We start from the raw sequence: 20,221 nt of genomic DNA on the forward strand, positions 1-20,221 counted from the left end.
GGAATCTAGGTCCTTATGTTTCCTTCTGTAATGAGGCATAGAGAGCAGCAAATACAAAATAAAATGAGGAAGATAGTGGATGGGGGAGAGCCGTGTCTTTTGCAGCATATTTATCTTCTCATGAAGAACCTGTTGAGGATTCAAAGCAGCAGCTAGTGAAGTCAGGGCTCCATTAATGTGTAGGCATATTGTGATGTGAGGGAATAAAATGGATAACAGTTACTCTGTGACATTATGACACATAATAAGTATTAGAGACAATAGTATTATGGTAGCACCAAGAGATCCCAAACAAAACTAGGGCCCCATTGTGCTAGGCACTGTACAAACACATAGTGAGAAACAGTCTTAGCCCTGAAAAGCTTGCAGTCTAAATAGACAAGATAGACAAGGTTGTGGGTGTTTTGGGGAAGGAAGGATTATTGACCAAATTTGCAGGGGTGAAAGTAATTTAAAGGATTTACCGGTACTCCAGAGTCCTGAGCAGGGGGGCGTGGCCTCAACCAGAAGAGGCCATGGCCTTTAAATGCCCGGGCCCTTTAAATCAATATTTAAAGGTCCCGGGGCTGTGGCTGGGAACCCCAGGGCCTTAAAATCACCCCTGGAGTTACCAGCTGCAGAGGCGGCTGGGAGCCCCAGGGCTCAGGGGCAATTTAAAGGGCCCGGGGCTCCCCACAGCAGCTGGAGCCCCAGCCCTTTCAATCACCGCCGGAGCCCTGCCACTGCTACCCTGGGGCCCCAGCAGCGGCGCTCGGGCGGCGCTTTAAAGGGCCTGGGGCTGTGGCCGCTGTGGGGAGCCCTGGCCCTTTAAGTCACCACCGGAGCCTCGCTGCTGGAGCCCTGCCGCCGCTACCCCGGGGCTTCGGCAGTGGGGAGCCCCAGGCCCTTTAAATCGCCAGCCTGGGGAAGCCGGACCGGTCCAGCATGGTGTACTGGTTCTTGCTGGTATGCCGTACCATACCATACCGGCTTACTTTCACATCTGCAAATTTGTGAGGCCTTAGATCAGGGGTGGGCAAACTACTGCCCACGGGCCAGATCCAGCCCCTCAGGGCTTTGGATCCGGCTTGCGGGATTGCACCCCCCCGTGGAGCCTCAGGCCCCGCGCTGCTCTCAGAAGTGGCCGGCACCACATCCCTGGTACCCGGGGGTGGAGGAGGGGGCAGAGGGCTCCATACATTGCCTTTGCCTCCAGGCACCGCCCTCCGCAGCTCCCATTGGCCAGCCAATGGGAGCTTCAGGGGAGGTACCTGGAGGCTTGGCAAGGGCAGCAAGCAGAGCCCTGTGCCCCCCTTCCCCCTAGGGGCCGTGCAGGGCCGTAATGCTGGCCGCTTCCTGGAGCAGCGCAGCGTGGGGCCAGGGCAGGCAGGCAGGGAGCCTGCCCTGGCCCTGGTGCACGCCACTGCCACCCTGGAGCTGCTTTAGGGAAGCGGCGCCAGGCCGGAGCCACTTTAGGTAAGTGGCGCCGGTCCGGAGCCCGAACGCCTCCTGCACCCCGCCCCCCAACTCCCTGCCCTAAGACCCCTGCCTGCACCTCACACCCCTCCTGCACTGCTACTCCCTGCCTTGAGCCCCCTGCCACAGTCCGCACCTCTCCTGCACCCCAACCTCCTTTCCTGAGTCCCCTCATATACCCTACACCCCTCCTCTTCCCCAATCCCTTGCCCTGAGCCTGTTCCTGCACACTGCACCTCTTCCCACACTCCGCACTCCCTCCCGCACCCCAACCCCCTGCCCCAGCCCTGTATACAATTTCCCCACCCAGATGTGGCCCTCAGCCCAAAAAGTTTGCCCACCCCTGCCTTAGACTCAACTTGGTGGCCTTTCTCTGTTTGGATATATTGTGATAACTTCTGAATGCTGCAGCTAATCAAGTCCAAAAATTTGGGGGATGTTCTAGGCATCAATGGGCAGAATCCTACTGATTTTGTGGAAATTGGAAAACCTGAAGGGGAAAGTGGGGGACACTTACAGCCCCTGGCATATGGCTAGCAGACAAATCAGCTTCAACAAGGTCCGTAATTGTGTATAGACCAATGATCCAGTTCATGGCACTCTTTAACACCTTCCAGTATAACATCATCTCAGCTCTGTCCATCTTCCCAATAGGGTTTTAAAATGTCAACAGCCTGAAAATGGAAAGAAAGGAGGAGAAGAAGGATGGTGTGTGGGCAATGGGGTGAGCATATGGAGCTCATGGTGGGTGGGAGGGTGGAGAATGGGAGACCTTGCTGGGAGAGAGTTGTGGGGGGGCACCCAGAGGCCCTAGTATAAGAGGAAGAAGAAATTATTATTTGTATTACCCTAATGCATATGGGGGACCCCCAGAGAATGGTTGGTGCAGACCTGACTATGGAGGAGGGGTGTGCACACAGAATCACTGTCAGTGGGGGAAATAGGGGGGCACACAGAACCTCTGGTGGAAGGAGAATGGGGGACCCTGGTATGTGGTGGAAAGGGGAATGGGGGGCCGCACAGAGCCCATGGCATGAAGGCATTGCAGGGAAGCCTTGACATAGAAGGAGATGAGAGGATGGCGCACAGGGAGTTTGTGGAGCAGGGAATGGAGGGATGCAAGGAGCCCGTGGTGTGCGCAGTGAGCTCAACCTGCAGAAGCAACAAAGCAGGTGACCCCCTCTTTATCCTCATTTTACAGATGGGCAACTGTGTCACAGAAAGACCAAGTGACTTGCCCAAAAATCACACAGAGGTTGTTGCAGAACCAGAAATTGAACCCAAATCCCTTGAGTCCCAGGTCAGTGGCTTAACCACAAATCTTCCTTCCTCTCCTGCCCCTCAGCCTAATTGTCAGAATTTGGCAGGTTTTTCACAGTGAAGCTGTTCTCTGCCAAGAGCGGGAGGGAGGGAAAAAAGGGGAAGGCATGACTAATTTGTCCATTGCCAGCCTGCGGGCTGAGAGAGCCAGGCTGACAGAGGTGAGCCTTGACTTACAGGGCCTGACTCTCCAACACTTGGCACCTCATGTGGTAGTTTTACATGCACTGTGCAAATGGATATAAAATATTTTCATTCTTATTTAGTAGTACGTTAAACCTTCTTTGCACAGGTGCAAATGACTACCTACGGATCCAGGCAGTGAGGAATCAGGTCCACAGAGTAGTATCAAGGGGTTGTCCCTAAGCAGCAAAGGTCTTTAGGGCTGCAAAGCTGGAATTTTTCTGCAGATTCCCAGATTTTCCTTTCTCTTTATTGGAGCTCGCTGGGTGAGATTCCTTCTGAGAGACCGTTTGGAGGAAACTCAACAAGATGAGCCTCAGTATGTAGGTCTCTCTTGCCTCTTTCTCACTGGCTTTGGAGGGAGAGTGTGATGTGAACCTTTTGGAAAATGTAAACAGTCTGTATCAGTACCACAAATGTGTTTAAATCTCCGTTTTAAATTCAAAGGACCTTTTTATAAGACTCGAGCCAACCAGTGCTTTCCATTTGTGGGTTGCTCGAATTGCGTGCTTGTATCAGAAAAGTATGGTACATCCTGGGTGCTATGAGTCAGTCTAAATGGCAAGGCTCCCCACTTCCAGCACACTTACAAGTAGACTGCATCTTAAAAGCACAGCAGTGCTTCGGGAGGGAGTGGCTGGAGAGGGGCATTGCTGCAAGGAGAGCTTGAATTCTTTCTGTGGCTTGTGGAGAGAACTTGCTGCTGTCCTGTGAAAGGCTGCAGTGTGAACAACCTTGTGTGCCTGGAAAACCCTGCTGGGTGGTGCAGAAGGAGAGAATCACCCCTTAGTTTGGACCAACTCAACATGGCTGAGAGGAGTTACAGCTCCATGCTAGAGCACCACTAATGGTAGTCTCCAGAAAAGGAGTAGGGGATAGACATCTGATCCTACCTCTTCCTGCTCCTTTTGAGGAGGCTAACATCATTGATGATGCTCGTATAGAGTCATGCCACTCTCCGCCATGTTGGGGTCGCCCAAACTAAGCCATGAAGGCTCCATATGCCTGACCCCATACATCTGCACAAGGGAAAGAAGCAGGATAACCATATATCTGGCTTTAAAAGCAGGTTCATATTTTGTCCAAATAATGTATAAATAAATTGCAGTACATATAGGGTGATCAGATGTCCCGATTTATAGGAACAGTCCTGATATTTGGGGCTTTTTCATATATAGGTGCCTATTACCCCCCAACCCCTGTCCCGATTTTTCATGCTTGCTGTCTGGTCACCCTAAGTACATAGATTCTGGGTGCTGTTCTTTGGGACTTGGCAATGTCTTCTGCATCCAAAATTCAAAATGCAAACTGGGAGTCACAGAAGGTGCACCCTAGGAAAAATACGTTCATTGCTTCTCAATATTTCAAAAGCATAACAACAAACTTAATATTAAATTGCACAAATGCAGCCCAACCTGTAGGAAAGATTACTATCATTTTGGCTCTAAAAATGGCCTCTCTGGCAATCAACACCTGAGGCTAACAGGCTTTTGTCAAGAGAGAGAACCTGTGATCTGCCCCATAAAAATTACACTTCGTGTTCTAAAATGTCAACCTAAATGAAAAAATAACCAACACCCTTTTGAAAGAAGGGCTGGCTACGTAAAACAGTATTCAAATATGTGTTTATCAACTGTGATAAAATCCGAGCTCCAAAGCTGGGTGACTCAATAGCAACAAACCCCAAATGCTGGGTAAGTGGCAGAAGTATGCATACATTTTGTGCAACTTCTGTGCTCTTCCTGTCAGCTCCATTCTTATGAGCGAGCAGGGAATTGAAAGTGACAAGTTTTCTTCTCTCTGAACCACTGGGACCTTAACAGTGTCTCTTTAATAAAACATCTAACAAATGATGATTAAGGCTCTGCCTCATATAATAATAAATATCTATCTCTTATATAACATTTTCACTAGTAGGTTTCAAAGTAGTTCGTGTGTGTAAATTTAACACCACAACATACATGTGCATATATCAAGTGCGTGTATAAATAAAATATTGTGTGTGAATGCTTACAACATAGTGTGAATGTATATTTGTAAAAGTGAGCGAGAGACGGGCATGCTGTAGTCTTTTTCTGCTGCTATCTGTCACCTTCCACATTACTTCTCAGGTTTTATTTTCACCGGATCATGTGCTGGAATTCTTTTCGTACAGTACTATATTCTCTTCTTATGCTGGGCTCCCATTTGAGGAACTAGTTGTTGTACTCAAAGCAGAGTGCCAGTCTTCATGTTGTGGCTAACTGAGCACAGGCTTTTATGTTATTAACATTACACAGCCTCAGCATGGAATAAGGAGGCAGTAAGTCAAGTGGTTCTACAGTTGTTCACAATTCATTTGCACTTGCAACGCTTACTGTCTGTAGCAAAAAGAAAAGGAGTACTTGTGGCACCTGAGAGACTAACCAATTTATTTGAGCATGAGCTTCCGTGAGCTACAGCTCACTTCCTATTTGCAGAGAAGCAAAGTGTGCGTTGTAAATGGCTTGTCTAGTTTTAGTAAAATCCAGCCACGAGGAAGTTTGTGTGGAAGGTTGGTTCTTTATGAGAGTATCCATTTTTGAGAGCTCATTCTTAATCTTTCCCTGTTTGCTGTAGAGGATCTTGATCAGGTGATTCCGCAGTTTCTTTGAGAGCGTGAGGCACAAGCTGTCAGCATAGTCTGTGTGGTATGTAGATTGTAATGGATTTTTTACCTTCAGTCCTTTTGGTACGATGTCCATCTGTTTGCATTTGGAAAGGAAGATGATGTCTGTCTGTATCTGTACAAGTTTTTTCATGCAGTTGATAGATTTCCACTCCATACGGCTAAATGCAGTGCCTTGCATAATGACAGGTTTCAGAGGAACAGCCGTGTTAGTCTGTATTCGCAAAAAGAAAAGGAGGACTTGTGGCACCTTAGAGACTAACCAATTTATTTGAGCATGAGCTGTAGCTCACGAAAGCTCATGCTCAAATAAATTGGTTCGTCTCTAAGGTGCCACAAGTCCTCCTTTTCTTTTTGCGAATACAGACTAACACGGCTGTTCCTCTGAAACCTGTCTGTAGCAAGCAACCCTATTGTAGAGAGCAATAACTATCACTGAACACTTTGAATAAAAATACAATGGATATAACAATATAGATTTTAAAATGTAATGAAAATGGGCTGTAATCTGTAAAGAAGCAGCAAGCTGCAAACTCAATAAAATCTCACCTATTGATTGACTGATTGTACAAATTGGACAAGTTACTAACTAATTGGATGCCTTACTCGAGCAATATGTTTAACATGGTTTTAAAGTGAGCCAGAGAGTCACTAACTTATGTCAAAAGATAACTGTACCATGACCACTGAGCTCTGTAATTAAATGGCAAACAGGTTAATTGCAGGGACCGTCAGGAGAACAGAGTTAGCAGATCAAAAGGAATCAGCTGCATGATGTATTAATTCAGCTAGCACAGTACATCAAGGAAAAGGAAGAGAGTCATTACCAAACGAGTTTCATAAACGTGCAATAATTTCAAGACCCGTTTTGGCAAAGGACCTATTTTGAGGTTAGGTTTATGCTCTTTAAAATTGGCAGCCGATTACACTGTCTAGAACCAGGCAAGAGGCAGGCAGACATTGGTGCAAATCTCCAGACAGATCTGTCAATGCCCCAATCCAAACTATTTCCACCTGTGTTTATTTTCGTTATATTGCAGTTATGGCAGTTTTGAGGAAGCAAACTGCTTTCTATCATGGAAGGTTCATGTGTAAGCTCAACCCACCAACCACATCAGTTTGCCTCCGCAAATCATTTTTTTTCCCCTACAGCTCACTGGATTCGATCAGCATTTGGTGGAAAGGGGAGTAGACTTTACTGAATGATTGTTCGTCAAAGGATTTATAATCTTTATTGCTTGCTGTGGGGTTCCTCTTATAGGCCTTGAGTCAGGCAAACACATGCTTAAGTGCTTTGCTGAATGAGGATCACAGTGTGCAATACGACAGGTTTCAGAGTAGCAGCCGTGTTAGTCTGTATTTGCAAAAAGAACAGGAGGACTTGTGGCACCTTAGAGACTAACAAATTTGTTTGAGCATAAGCTTTCGTGAGTTGCATCCGATGAAGTGGGATGTAGCTCACAAAAGCTTATGCTCAAACAAATTTGTTAGTCTCTAAGATGCCACAAATCCTCCTTTTCTTTCAGTGTGCAATACATATAGCAGTATGTACATTGTACACACACACAAAAACCCCAACAACTATCAAAACAATACTGCACACACAATTCTCTCCCTGAGGAGAGGATGAGAGAGAGAACAAACCACATGTGACAGATGTCAGTCTAGTTGCCTGTTGGAAAGTGCTCAGATATAATTGTGATGAAAGTGGTCTAAGAACCTATATAGAACAATAATACAGTGAAAATGTAACACAAATTGTACAGTGTATGCAAGGCAAGATGGGTAATGTTCCGCCATGGAGATGAAAATAGAGTGTAAGAAGTTGCACAGAAGTTGAAGGTGTGATTCAAATAATGTCCAACTTGTCAGTCACTGGAGAGTTTGGATTGCTTATAATATCATTTCTTGATATTTTGAGTAAGCTACTTTGTCCAACTTTTCAAGTAATACAACAGTAGTATGTTTTCAGATGTATGTAACTACAAGATATTTTTTGTAATCAGATTTTAGAAGGTCGTAAGCATGATGACACTATTAGTAATGGCTTTAATCAGATGTCTGAAATCTAGATTGAAAAATGGAAAGGTATTTGATGTCGGCATTGCATTCTTTAGTATATATACAGCCTTGAATGTTTGGTCTTTTGCTTTATTGCCTTAAAAAGGCTAAATATGTAGTATATACATTTCTGTTTCTACTGAACTCGTCCTGTCCTCACTTCTGTTGTTTTCCCCCCCCCAGGATTATTTCCAGCAGTGCTGAACCTGGCTGTCAATGCTATCATCACAACCAATGCTACCTGTGGAGAAAAAGGCTCTGAAATGTATTGCAAACTAGTTGAACATGTACCTGGGCAACCGGCAAGAAACCCCCCCCAGTGTCGTATTTGTGACCAGAACAGTAGGGTTCCACATCGTATGTATGAGATTTTGTTATGTTAATAGACATGCTCTTCTATGGGAGTTTGGTCTAGGTTCATTCATGTTCAGGGACTTTGTGACCAAACGACTGGCAGTGGGTGGGGAGCGGAGGAGGAAGAATAAACTCTAGCTCATTGGCTTGATTACTTTGGAAAATTCCTCTTGTTCTGAGTAAAACAAATATTTTGTCCCTGGGCTAGTTTTGCAAAATTCTTACCTATAAATTAAATTAAACTTTTTGGGACAAAGAGTGCTTAAAGTTCAGCAACTAAATCCATTATTATAGGCTCTGCAGCTCTCACTGAGTTAATATGGATTTGTGTTTGCTCGACATACATGAAAATCAGGCCATTTTATAAGGTACCTAAATATGGGATTAATTTTAATCAGAAAATTCTGATCTTTTTGAATCATTTACAAAATTTTAATTTGTGGGTAAGGCCAATTTTATTTATCTTAAGCCTGTTCTGTGATTCCCCCCGCCCCACCCCCTTCTCAGCTTGATGTTAATTCTAATTTCACTGACTAAAAAACCCCCAAACCACTGTGTTTTTAATTACTTCATTTTTTTAACACTACAACTGATCTTTGCTAAAATTATTATTATTTTTTTTAAATACCAGCCTCAGGGTAAAATCAGTTTTCAAGCATTCATTTATTATCAGGTACAAGGAGAGTTTTGTGCCTCTTACAAGGTAAGTACATACAAGGAAGACTAGAACCTAGATAGAGCTGTATGGTAGTATTCACATATTTTCACCTGCCCTTTCAGTGATGGAGGTGAACAGCGTATTAGCAGCTATTCTCCATGGTAATTCCTGAAGAATTTCCTGTATGTTTAAAATCACACCCTCCATTTTGGGAAGAGCCAAATATTTTAATAATAATAAAAATACATAATCTATGATAATTCATACAGCAAACCAAACATACATGTGAGGAATAGATTTTGGCTTGCCACATCCCTGTGCCCTGCTCCAACCACTAGAGAGTACTGCCTCATTTATATATAAAAACACACAAGTGCTGTAGGTCTATGTGTCTTTCCCTCTTATTAACCTGCAACTGTCTGGTTTTAGAATGCCTGATCTTTTGTAGCCAACCACATCTCAGTTTAAGGTTTTCATAATGTTAATCTGGCACTGTGAAGAGCCTTATTTAAACAGAGATGACTCATTAATCAGAGTACCATGTAATGTAACCAGACTTCAAGTGATCCCCTTGGAATCTGTGAGTCTGGTGTGCCTCCCCTTAATTACTGTAGAAGAAAATGAACACAGACGCCCTGGTTAATGGCATGTGAGCCCAAATTAAAGGGAAGAGTGGGATGGGCTTACTCTAGGTGCAATCCCCCTTGTCATCCATCAGTCAAGTTAGTCCTTGGAGTAGTTTTTCAGTCCCATCCCTTTTGCAAGTGTTATATTATTTTTCTCTCTCACTTTAAATAGGGAAAACATGCCAGCAATTAATCAATGTTTTCAAATTAATTATGATTAAACTTTCATAATGGGGATTACAGTTAATTGTTGATTCATCTCCCAACCCTACTTTTCAGGACTAAATCTCATATCAGTTTGGCTGGAGGAGACTGATATCAAAATTTCCAATTAGACAACTTCTATCACAATCACCTAGGAGCCCTGAGTTGAATTTACAGATGATTTTTGCAAGCACACATTTTAAGATGGGGCTGTAATGATGATCAGAATTGTTAGCTTTGACAGTGCCTAGAGCATCGGCTTTTCTGTGCGTGTGTGCTCCTGTGGAGGCCTTTTTTCCAGTCCTCTAAGTTTTGAGTGGCGGAACTTGCCTCCACTTCTGTTTGGGACGCAGCTTTGTGGTACAACCACTCCCCAGTTGGGTCTCTGGATTGCACCCCCTAGGTAGCCTGCCGTAATACCTAGCAAGCCCAATGGACTTGTCATGTGCAAGTGCGCTCGTGGATAGCGGTAATATGCCGTGACATTTTTAGGGTGTGTTTTTATTGATTTTTTTTTGTAGATGTCCAAAAATTGAGGTTTATATTGTACATATATAACAGTATATACTGTAATGAATAATCTCTTTGTAATGTTCCCTGGTGCACTTTAATGTAGCACTGTTTCAAACAGCACAACATTAAAGTGCACAAGGGAATCTTTAGTGCACACCAGCAGGGTCTTCATCGACAAATTAATGCACAACGGATTAGTGCACTTTAGAAATCACACTCTACAGAGCACATTACCCCACCTTCTAGACAAGCCTTTAGATACAAGTAACTGTTTCTGTAGTTTTTACGGTGTTTATTGAATAAACCCTGATTTTAAAAAATAATTTATGTTGGAGGTATTGATTGGTTAAAACCTAAAACCAAAAGTCCTTGTTCTTGTTCCCCTTGAGGCTCTAGGTAGACATGACTTAGCCTTGATGTCCCCCATTCTATTAGGGACCAAAATGTAGCCTACTTGCGGCAACAAGCGCTCGCTCGCTCGCTCTCTCTCTCTCTCTCTCTCTCTCTCTCTCTGTCAGCTTTTGATCCCTCCCTTCTTGAACTGAGCCAAACAGCTCTGTTGCCAGAGGGGGATCTGAGCAGTCCCTCTTCATGGCTATAAACCTGTTTGAGGGGAGGCTTCTTACCTGGGCTGCTGTTTTACTCTTCCTGTCTGATTTCTTTAACAACTCCCTCTGATCTAACGGTATATTCAGTCAAATATTTTTCAATTACCCATACCAATTACACTTCCATTGTACCACTAGTGTTATGATAAGCAAATGCTAGTGCTCACTGGTGCCACTGAATCATTTGATATTTAAATGCGCTTCTGGCATTTGCAGTTTTAAGGACTGACACCTCCCCTCACTCCCACAGAACACTTTAGTTCTTTCTTTAAATATGTTCAGACATTCTGGCTTTAATTAATGAGGCAGGATTCCTGTCCTCCACAGACAGCTGACGTGGTACGAAACCACAAAAAAACAGACTTTCAATCTTCTGAGTTGACTTAAACAACAAATAAAAGGCCGGTAAACTCTCCAGTTTGATTTAGTCCCCTAGAAATCTAAGAACCATAAATAACTCCTTTTTCTTCCCATTTTATATATCTAGCAATGTATTTTTAGGAAGTCATTCTAGGTGAAAGGGTAACATTTATCAGGTGCTTGATACCACAAGAATAATACATTCTCTGACTGTGTATAATGTCTTCCATATCTAGCAGCTGGGGAAAGGAGACATATTATTTTTTAAATAACTTCTGATTTTTCCCCCTCCTTTGGATGTAGTCTTTCTCTCAGATAAATCAGTGATTTCTGTAGGTGCAGGATCAGATCCTTTAGAATTGTGGGTAGGCTACCATCCTGCATGCACAAAAGGAGCAGATACTCCTGAAACACAGATAGACAAAAAATACTCTTTGCAATTACTGGGTGATATTTACCTGAATGCAGAGAATGCAAGCAAGACCCCTCACCTTCTAAATACCATAACATAAATAGTTCAAAGGGTCTTGAGGAGAACCTTGAGGGGAGGGAGAGAGAGAGAAAGAGAGAGATGGAACCTCTATCATTTTAAGCAGTGGATTATAAATCACTCAAATACTACAGTGATGGTTCTTGGATTAGCTCTGTGTAGAATATAATAGAATTTCTTTCTGCATGAAAACTGTATGATTGCATATGACTTCCAAACACAAATACTAGCAAAACGAACCGCAGTACCTTCTCCTTCACCTGCCTGCCAAGTCCTAAATTCCTGGTTTGTGTTCATTACACTGGCTGATGATTTCACACTACCTGCCTGGAGATGCTGGTTTAGGTGGCTGTGGTCTCCTTGGAAGTTGCAAGGCAAACATATAATATTAATATTAAACTTTCTTCAAAAGTAAAAGAAAAACAGATTATCAGTTATTTTGTTTTAATGTACTACTTTGTCTTTTTAAGTCTATACTTGTATTCTGTTACTGATTTGGGGTTTTAAAAAGTCTTTTTGATACTTATTGCATAATAAAGCTTTGCGATTCACCTTTAGATCATGTTGCATACTGTGCCATAACACCAACAAACACATGGAAGTACTTTTATGTACAATATTATATTCACATGCTGTATTAACTAAATGCTACCACCAAACGACTGCTGACCATTCTAAAGATGTTTTTCTTTTACATATTGCCAATGGTCCAATAGAACGACACCCAATAACTAATGCAATTGATGGGAAGAACACTTGGTGGCAGAGTCCCAGTATCCAAAATGGAATAGAATATCATCATGTTACCATTACATTGGACCTTCGACAGGTACTGTTTGTTCTTTGTTTCTGCAAACCTTTCTCACTCACATAATTGCTGTCTCATTCGTCACTCCTTATTTTGTCAGTGATGCTTTTGGATCATAAAGATACTCCCAGCTTCATTATAACATACTGAGTTATTTATATGGACTATGCACAATGTATCTTATTCATTGTAGCATAATACATATATGGTTAGGTTTTTTTTTAAAATCAGATTTCAGGTTATTTGTTTTTAAGACATATTTTGAATTAGTCTGAATATGAAGTATTCAGTGTTTGTTTCAACTGTAGGTTTGGATCTTTAGAAATAAGTCTAATTAAAAATGGTGTATGTTGGGGGAGGAAATTTATCAAAGGTTTAATGGTTTAAAATGCTGCATTTTTTAACTACTAAAATAAAGCACTAAGAATGTCTTCAGCTCTGCTAAGTATAGGTGCTCTTAAAGATTTTTTTTGGGGGGCGGGGCGCTAACAAGGCCCTTAAATATATTGCTTCTCGTTACTGAAAGCTCTGCAAGCTGTCAGCTGGTTTTAAATTAAACCTGGGCTACTTGGAGAGTTAACAAGGCCTGTTGTATTTGCATAGACTCAGTAGGAGTAGCCTCAGGTTTCATGTTGCATCTTCTGCCAATCATTTCTGTCTCTTTCTATGGTATTCTTGACAGCTGTAGTTTTCTGGAATACAGTTGTTTGATGCTCACAAATTTGCTGGATTATGCCAGACATGCAAGCACAAGGATTTTGGGTGCTGGAGGAGAGGTAGTTTTATTTGTATTCTGCTAATGCAAATACAGAATAACGATCCGTCGCCAGAAATACACATCATGCTATTAGATTTATCATCCTGCTATTGAATATCATAGAAATTAAAGATGGACTAGATAATCCAGTAGGCTTTGACCTTTTCCCCAAGACAATGAAATATTGTCACCAGGTCCCCTCAAAGTCCTCTCTTTTCTGTGATCTATAGGCTTGTCCCATATACCAAGATGACTTATGGGATGGGCTAAAGTGAAGAAAATGCAGTTCTGTTTTCCTTTGTAAAAGCAAAGGGGAATGTCCCCATCTCTCCCTGGCTTGGGTAAGTAGCACAGCCCTCACAACTCTCCTTTCTCTATAGTTAAGTGTGCAGAGATTCTCCTACAACCTCCTGATTCAATCTCCTTTAATCCCTGAATGGGATTTCTTGGTTTATGACTTTCACCCAGAATCTGAGTGGTACATCTGCTCAATTATTACTTCTCAGAAGGACCATTAACCTCTCCCCAGGATTACAGGACTGTAGCTGATTATCCCAGAAAGAGTCAATGGTCCAAAAGAGTCTTGAATAAAACACAGTTTATTAGAAAATTTAAATGAAATCAAATGTAAGAGTACAAGAAAAACATCTCTAGGTCTAGGAATCCCTAGCCTTGTCTAGTTTGGGCCTCACCCTTGAAGTTAATCAAAATCCATCAAAAATACAAAGCTTAGTTTTCGAAAATTCTTTCTTTCATTTCCTCAGAAGAGACAAACCGCCATCTAGATACATGGCGGAAAAAATGCGTGTGGTTGTTTTACATTAACTTTCCCTCTAGCGGTGCTGCAATGGTCAGAGAATTTGAGAAAATGGATTTGCAGACATGGTAGCTTGCCCCTGTTATACCTTGGAGATGCTCCGAAGTTTAGATGTGAGCCCCTTCCATTGTTAGCATTCTAACCCTGGAACCATCTTTGTCATTACCATGTTGAAAATGAGGTTGCTCTGGACACCCACCTATGTCATCGTCTCATATCCCTGGTCCAGTGTCTAATGAATATTTTTATTTTATCCAATAAGATTTTTTTTTTTTTGCTGGAAAACAGGTTTGATTTTAGTCTTCTGCCCTTTAAAAATGTTCCTTTGACCTTACAGGTACTATTACCTGTCTTCCCCCTACACACTGATTTTCTCTCTTGCTGGCTCAGATCCATTAACATGCAAATAGCTCTCATGTATCAGAAATAAATTAGCATCCTACCCTTCATCATTCATCCCCGCCCCAAGACATTGCGTCGCTGATTGTCAGATAGTAGGATGGTTTCATTCAACTACAATTTTAAGAATAAGGCTCCTCTATATCCCAATAATTCCTTTATGTCAATCCCAGAGTCATAAACTATTCCATCCCCTTTAGTGCTGGTATCCAGACTGTTACAGGGAAAAACCAAGAAGAGCTTTCTTTAATTATGTTTTGCTTACATAAAAAGAGCTGTGGTGACTATCGAGTTACAGTGTCTATACTGACATGTACATGAGGTGGTGGTTTGACTGTATTTCAGGAATTTCTGCAGATATCAATAGCATATTACAATTAGCACACTGTGACTGCTATATTAGTTTGCTTAAATAAAACTTAAAGTGTGTGATAGTGTGAAAGGGGGAGATTGTACTGTTACCCCTAGCCCATGGTCGCTGCACAGTTCACGGTTCCAGGAATAGTCCAGAGAAAGAGCTTTAAGCCTAGATCAGTATCAGATGACTTCTCCTTCTGCACCAGCTCAGCTGTGCAGAGTCGGTGCTTTGGAGGAGCAGAGTCAAGGATTTGCCTTTCATTCCCTATCCATCTTCACAGAAGTGGGGGAAGTTTTGAAGCATGTGTTCTCCCCATGCTCTGGCTGGCAATGTGGGTAGCCCATGCAGTTAAGGAGGCACCTTATACCACTTACCATCTTACATAGGCCAAGAGATAATTTTGCCTCCCAACAGTAGTGATATATATCAATAGTCTTGGCTTTAAAATGTCGAATATATAGCTCTATACTATAAGGTTTTCTTTGCACACAGAGAGCTGTAGGCTTTAATAGAGTATTCAGTAAAACGTGAGATGTCTATTCCAGCTGGGATCACAGATTGCAATCACCAGGAATGGATGAAGGTCACAAGATGTCTCTGAGGCATCATTTTTAAAAAAAAAAAAAAAGATTTTGCTCCGTATCTTTGTTGGCAAACATGAGATTCAATAATTACCAGTGATTTTACTGATGTGTTCTTACTGTAAGTAAAAAAAATGTGTAACTTTTTTGAAACAGATTTGTCACGTTATTTCTGCAAAGAATGGACTGTAAATTGCAGGAATGCATTAGCAGTATGTGCTATTACTAATAATTATGACTATACATGGAGTGCTTTTAGCAAATTCTAATTTTATGAAAAGAAATTAGGAAAATAATTACTGTTTCCTTCATTAAATAATTCCGTACCTTTTGGGGGCAGTTGTATTATTTTTCTATTACGACTGTACTGCATAATAAAGTAATGGTGCATCATGGTTAGTAATAAATAATAAGTTATTTGCAGAAGTGACACATCTAACTTAGAATAAGCAGAAAGATTATCATTCATTTAAAAAAGTCAATTAAATTCTTTTTGCATGAATTAGAGAAAAGGGGTAAAATATTTTTAAAAGGGCTTAAGACCTAATGGGAATTAAGCTCTTAATTCACTTAGGTGCTGTTGAAAACTTTACTCATAATGCCTTGTGGTTAGAGTGTGTTCTAGGAATCAGGACTTCTGGATTCTGAACATGACTTTGATACTAATTTTTGGGGATAGCTTGGGATGGTCACATAACTTCTCTCTGCGAGGGTTTATCATTGGTACAATGGTGATTACATCATCATTTACCTCCTCACAACAGTGTTTTGAGGTATGTTTTATGTTTATAAAGCACTTTGCGATTCGTGGATGAAAGGCACTGTACAAATACTACATAAGATTTATTATTCTGTTACAATTAATAGCTGATCAAAAATATTCATTCAATGGAATTTAGTAAACATAACTGCGCTTTGTGCAGACTGTTCATATGGCAAGTTTACTTGGGGATAAAAACACACTTAAATTGGGCTGGCCTGGTAGTGTAGCTGGAGAAGTTATGAATTTGATTTTAACTGGATCCTTTAATCCATGTAGTGGAAGCACCATATCTATGAAATGTGCATCCCATAGGAACAGGGAATGTTTTGCCTCCTGCATCTGATTGTGTTGGACACTGGGTTTTAGCTTTGGGAGCAAGGGGTAGTTTTGCATACATCCTCATCATGCAGCAGAGGATATTCTAATGCAATGAGGTCAGTTCCAGCACAATGGGAAATATTCCTTTTTAAAAGGATTACACCCTTTCAGGAAAGGCAGGGAAAGGAAGCGGGGAAAAATTGGAAACGTGGACTTTCATGGAGACCTGGAGTTGCAAGTTCTACTCCTTGTGATATTGAGTCCCCTAAGTTCTCTAATAGTCTGAAGCTGAAGAAGCTGCTGTGAAAGACTAGCTGGGTTTCTATAGGGAAAACTGGCAAATCCTCAGGGAAGCTGATAGGTGGTTGGAGGTGAGATGGTCATGCCTTCCAGTTCTGGTCCTGGAAAGGAAAAAACAACAACTTAATTTGAAATGATTAGAATCTCAAAATATTTCTTTTAGATTTCGTCTAAAAATGAGGTAGTGTCCCTAGTTAAGCTCACCATCACCTTCACTTTCCTACTTCAAAAGACTTCTGATAAATCTTCTGTTCCATTGTTCATGTTCTGAGTTGTATTTTAGCTGCTAGTGCCTTGAGAATGCAAGCTTTCAGAGGCAGGGACTCTGCTATTCAAATGGCACGTTTAGTGCTTTGAACAGTGCCAGGTACACCATGTGGAACTATATAACAAATAGAATGGCTGGGAGCGAGAGGGAGACATATTACTTCATCTGAAGCAGTTCTCCCATCCCCAGTTATGAAATGCGTACAGCACTTTCATGGATGTATACTCTGAACTCCTTATTTCATGATTTTGTGTTGCCCAAATATCACTTTGAGGATTTTGATCTGGTTCAGTATAATCTTTTATGAAGTGAACCAGTTGATTATCTTTTAGAACAGAACAAGTTGATTGCCCATGAGTGAAACCACAGAAAAATGAACTTCTGCGTTATTACTCAGCTCTTCCATAAACTTAATAGGAATAGTGTCACAAAGAAGAAAACTGGAAAAGGGAGAGTTATGTGTTCGGTTTTGTTTGGTTTATATACATGACATTGCAGAAGTGGGACACTATGTGCTGAAAGAGAGACATGATGGAACTAGGCAACTGTGACAAGTTAAACTGAGAAAGGCTGGAACATGAAAACAACAGGATAGAACTAAGGCTTGTACTATAAAAACTCAGTATAGCAGTCGGTGGAAAAAGCTCCTTAGAGACACTGCTGTCAGTGGAAGGCAAGATGAAATCAAAGCAAAATTTTCTGCAAAACAACCACCAAATTAAAAAAAAAAAGTCATTACGGGGAGAGAGATGAATGGAAAGAAATCTATGTAAAAATCATTTAATCCTTTTTGATTACTACTGTTATGGAAAGGACAAACTTAAACCATTAGAAATAGGATATGATAATGTCTTTAAGGTAATTTTTCACAGCTGTATTATGGGTTCCACATATAAAAAGTGGATGGTTTCATCATTTTGGTATAGTACTTCTTTTACTTTCTGACCTTTGTAAAGCTTGAGCATTTAGATTTGTATGCAATGGAGTTGTTTATGCATCTGCAGCTGTGTTTTAAAATATATCTGTAATATGGGCTAAAGATGAATTTGAACATTTGGGGCCATATTTAAACAGAGCTAAGAAAAAATATGAATATCAATGTTTTGTGAGTACCCAGCGTGATCAAAAAATATCAAAAGCCAAGTTAGTATCAAGAGCCTATTAGTATTTATCTACCCCAGAGCTATGTTCCAGGATGGCCTAATATAGTTATTGCTGATCCATGCTTGAGAAAAAGAAACCTTCTGTGAAGGGGCCAAGCACACTCTCTCCTCCTTAACTTGTTCCCATCTAAGGTCTGACTGGCCCTAATGGCTGCTTGGGAAGAAGTTCCCTTCCCATAATGCACACCACAGAAGGGATCCCGGAATGAGGTTTAGCTGTTCTTTAGAACTCTTGGCCACCAGAAAGCAAAGAAAGTCTCGTGTTCATTAGAGATGTAGCTTAGGCTGAGACATCAGTTTTTTCAAACTTGGGTGCCTGAAATTGAGCACATAAACCCATATTTACAAGCAAAATTAGGCCTTTTCAGAGATGTTGAGGAGCTGCAGCTCCTTTTGAAGTTGGTGGGAGCAGTGGGGCTCAGGGTCTTGTTGGGGTACTCAAGTGCCCAAACCTAGATGCCTCAAATTAAACTCCTAAATCTGTACTTAATTTTCTCAATAAATTTAGCCTCATTTTCAACGATGCTGAGAACATGCAAATCCCATTTGACTTTGGGATTTGTGAGTATTCAGTACAAATGAACATCAGTGACCTTTTATTTACATGCCTAAATAGGGATTTAGGATCAGTGACCTTTTATTTACATGCCTAAATAGGGATTTAGGATTTAGGATCATAACATGTTTGAAAATATTAGTCAGAGCTCAGGGTCTTGTTGGGGTACTCAAGTGCCCAAACCTAGATGCCTCAAATTAAACTCCTAAATCTGTACTTAATTTTCTCAATAAATTTAGCCTCATTTTCAACGATGCTGAGAACATGCAAATCCCATTTGACTTTGGGATTTGTGAGTATTCAGTACAAATGAACATCAGTGACCTTTTATTTACATGCCTAAATAGGGATTTAGGATCAGTGACCTTTTATTTACATGCCTAAATAGGGATTTAGGATTTAGGATCATAACATGTTTGAAAATATTAGTCAGAGCTCAGGGTCTTGTTGGGGTACTCAAGTGCCCAAACCTAGATGCCTCAAATTAAACTCCTAAATCTGTACTTAATTTTCTCAATAAATTTAGCCTCATTTTCAACGATGCTGAGAACATGCAAATCCCATTTGACTTTGGGATTTGTGAGTATTCAGTACAAATGAACATCAGTGACCTTTTATTTACGTGCCTAAATAGGGATTTAGGATCAGTGACCTTTTATTTACATGCCTAAATAGGGATTTAGGATTTAGGATCATAACATGTTTGAAAATATTAGTCAGAGCTTTCCCCCCTAAAAAGTATTTGAACAAGAAAGTTAGAAACACACTGGAGTTGGAATATGTATGTAAGCTGAAAAACATAATGTTGCTTTTTCTGAAGAGCCACTGCTGAAGTTTTGAGTAAATGAGTCTCGGCCTTTATGCTGTCCTATCTCTGGTCACAGCTGTATTCTGTGTGTACCATGGTGTAAATTAAGTGCCAGAGGTTCGGAATTTATTAAACCAGTGTCTGTGTCCATTTATTTCTCTCCTAAAAGAGATATAACCCACTTTTTGAGTCCTAAATCTTAATGATTGCACAAAAGTTGTGGCATTATTTTAGATTCTGAAAGTACATCTTTGCAGTCTTAGTTCAGAGACCCTTGTGTCAACCTGCCCCTCCTGGCTCAGATCACATGGTTGGGACTTGTTAAACTAATACTTTAGGGAGCAACATCAGAGTCTCTCTTCCAAAGTGAAGTGTCACTTATGGTAGAGTAGTAGGAAATGTTACTCACACAATAGGGTTTCTTCATTGTTGTTTATTATTTTGTTGCTATAATCGAAAAAGGCTACCCAAGGGGTGGTTGGTGAACCAGAACCTGTTTTGCCTCACAGCCATATTGTAGTGACACTTGACACACCATTGATATGGTCTACATTATAGTAGGTAGAAACTAGTCCTATACATCAGTGTCAAACTTTGATCTTAACACTTTGCTGTAAGGCATTTTCTGGCCTCTAAGGAAGCAGAGTCATTTTTCTTAGATTGAAATTTTATGTAATTTAATAAACCACGTTTTCATATCTGAACTTCTAGCCTCAAAGATTAGGGTAAGGATACAGGGAATAAAGGATTGGTTTTGTTGTGTGCTAATCTTCATGCCATTGGTTTAGCCTGCAGGTGGTAGAAATTATATGAGTCAACTTTAATTCCACTTGGACTTTGTGTGTC

At 41.2% G+C, this 20,221-nt stretch overlaps 1 protein-coding gene across 3 annotated transcripts in view; it reads left to right on the plus strand.

The window, feature by feature from the left end:
- LAMA2 (laminin subunit alpha 2) overlaps positions 1 to 20,221 on the plus strand; it is a 476,685-nt gene that overhangs the window by 129,819 nt on the left and 326,645 nt on the right. For all 3 annotated transcript variants that reach the window (XM_075126729.1, XM_075126730.1, XM_048844580.2), the window contains exons 2-3: positions 7,850 to 8,023; positions 12,196 to 12,308. In XM_075126729.1, the coding sequence (XP_074982830.1) occupies positions 7,850 to 8,023; positions 12,196 to 12,308 (287 nt within the window). The remainder of the gene's footprint in view (positions 1 to 7,849; positions 8,024 to 12,195; positions 12,309 to 20,221) is intronic.

The sequence above is a fragment of the Caretta caretta genome, chromosome 3 (genome assembly GCF_965140235.1).
Source record: "Caretta caretta isolate rCarCar2 chromosome 3, rCarCar1.hap1, whole genome shotgun sequence".
Lineage (NCBI taxonomy): Eukaryota > Metazoa > Chordata > Testudines > Cheloniidae > Caretta > Caretta caretta.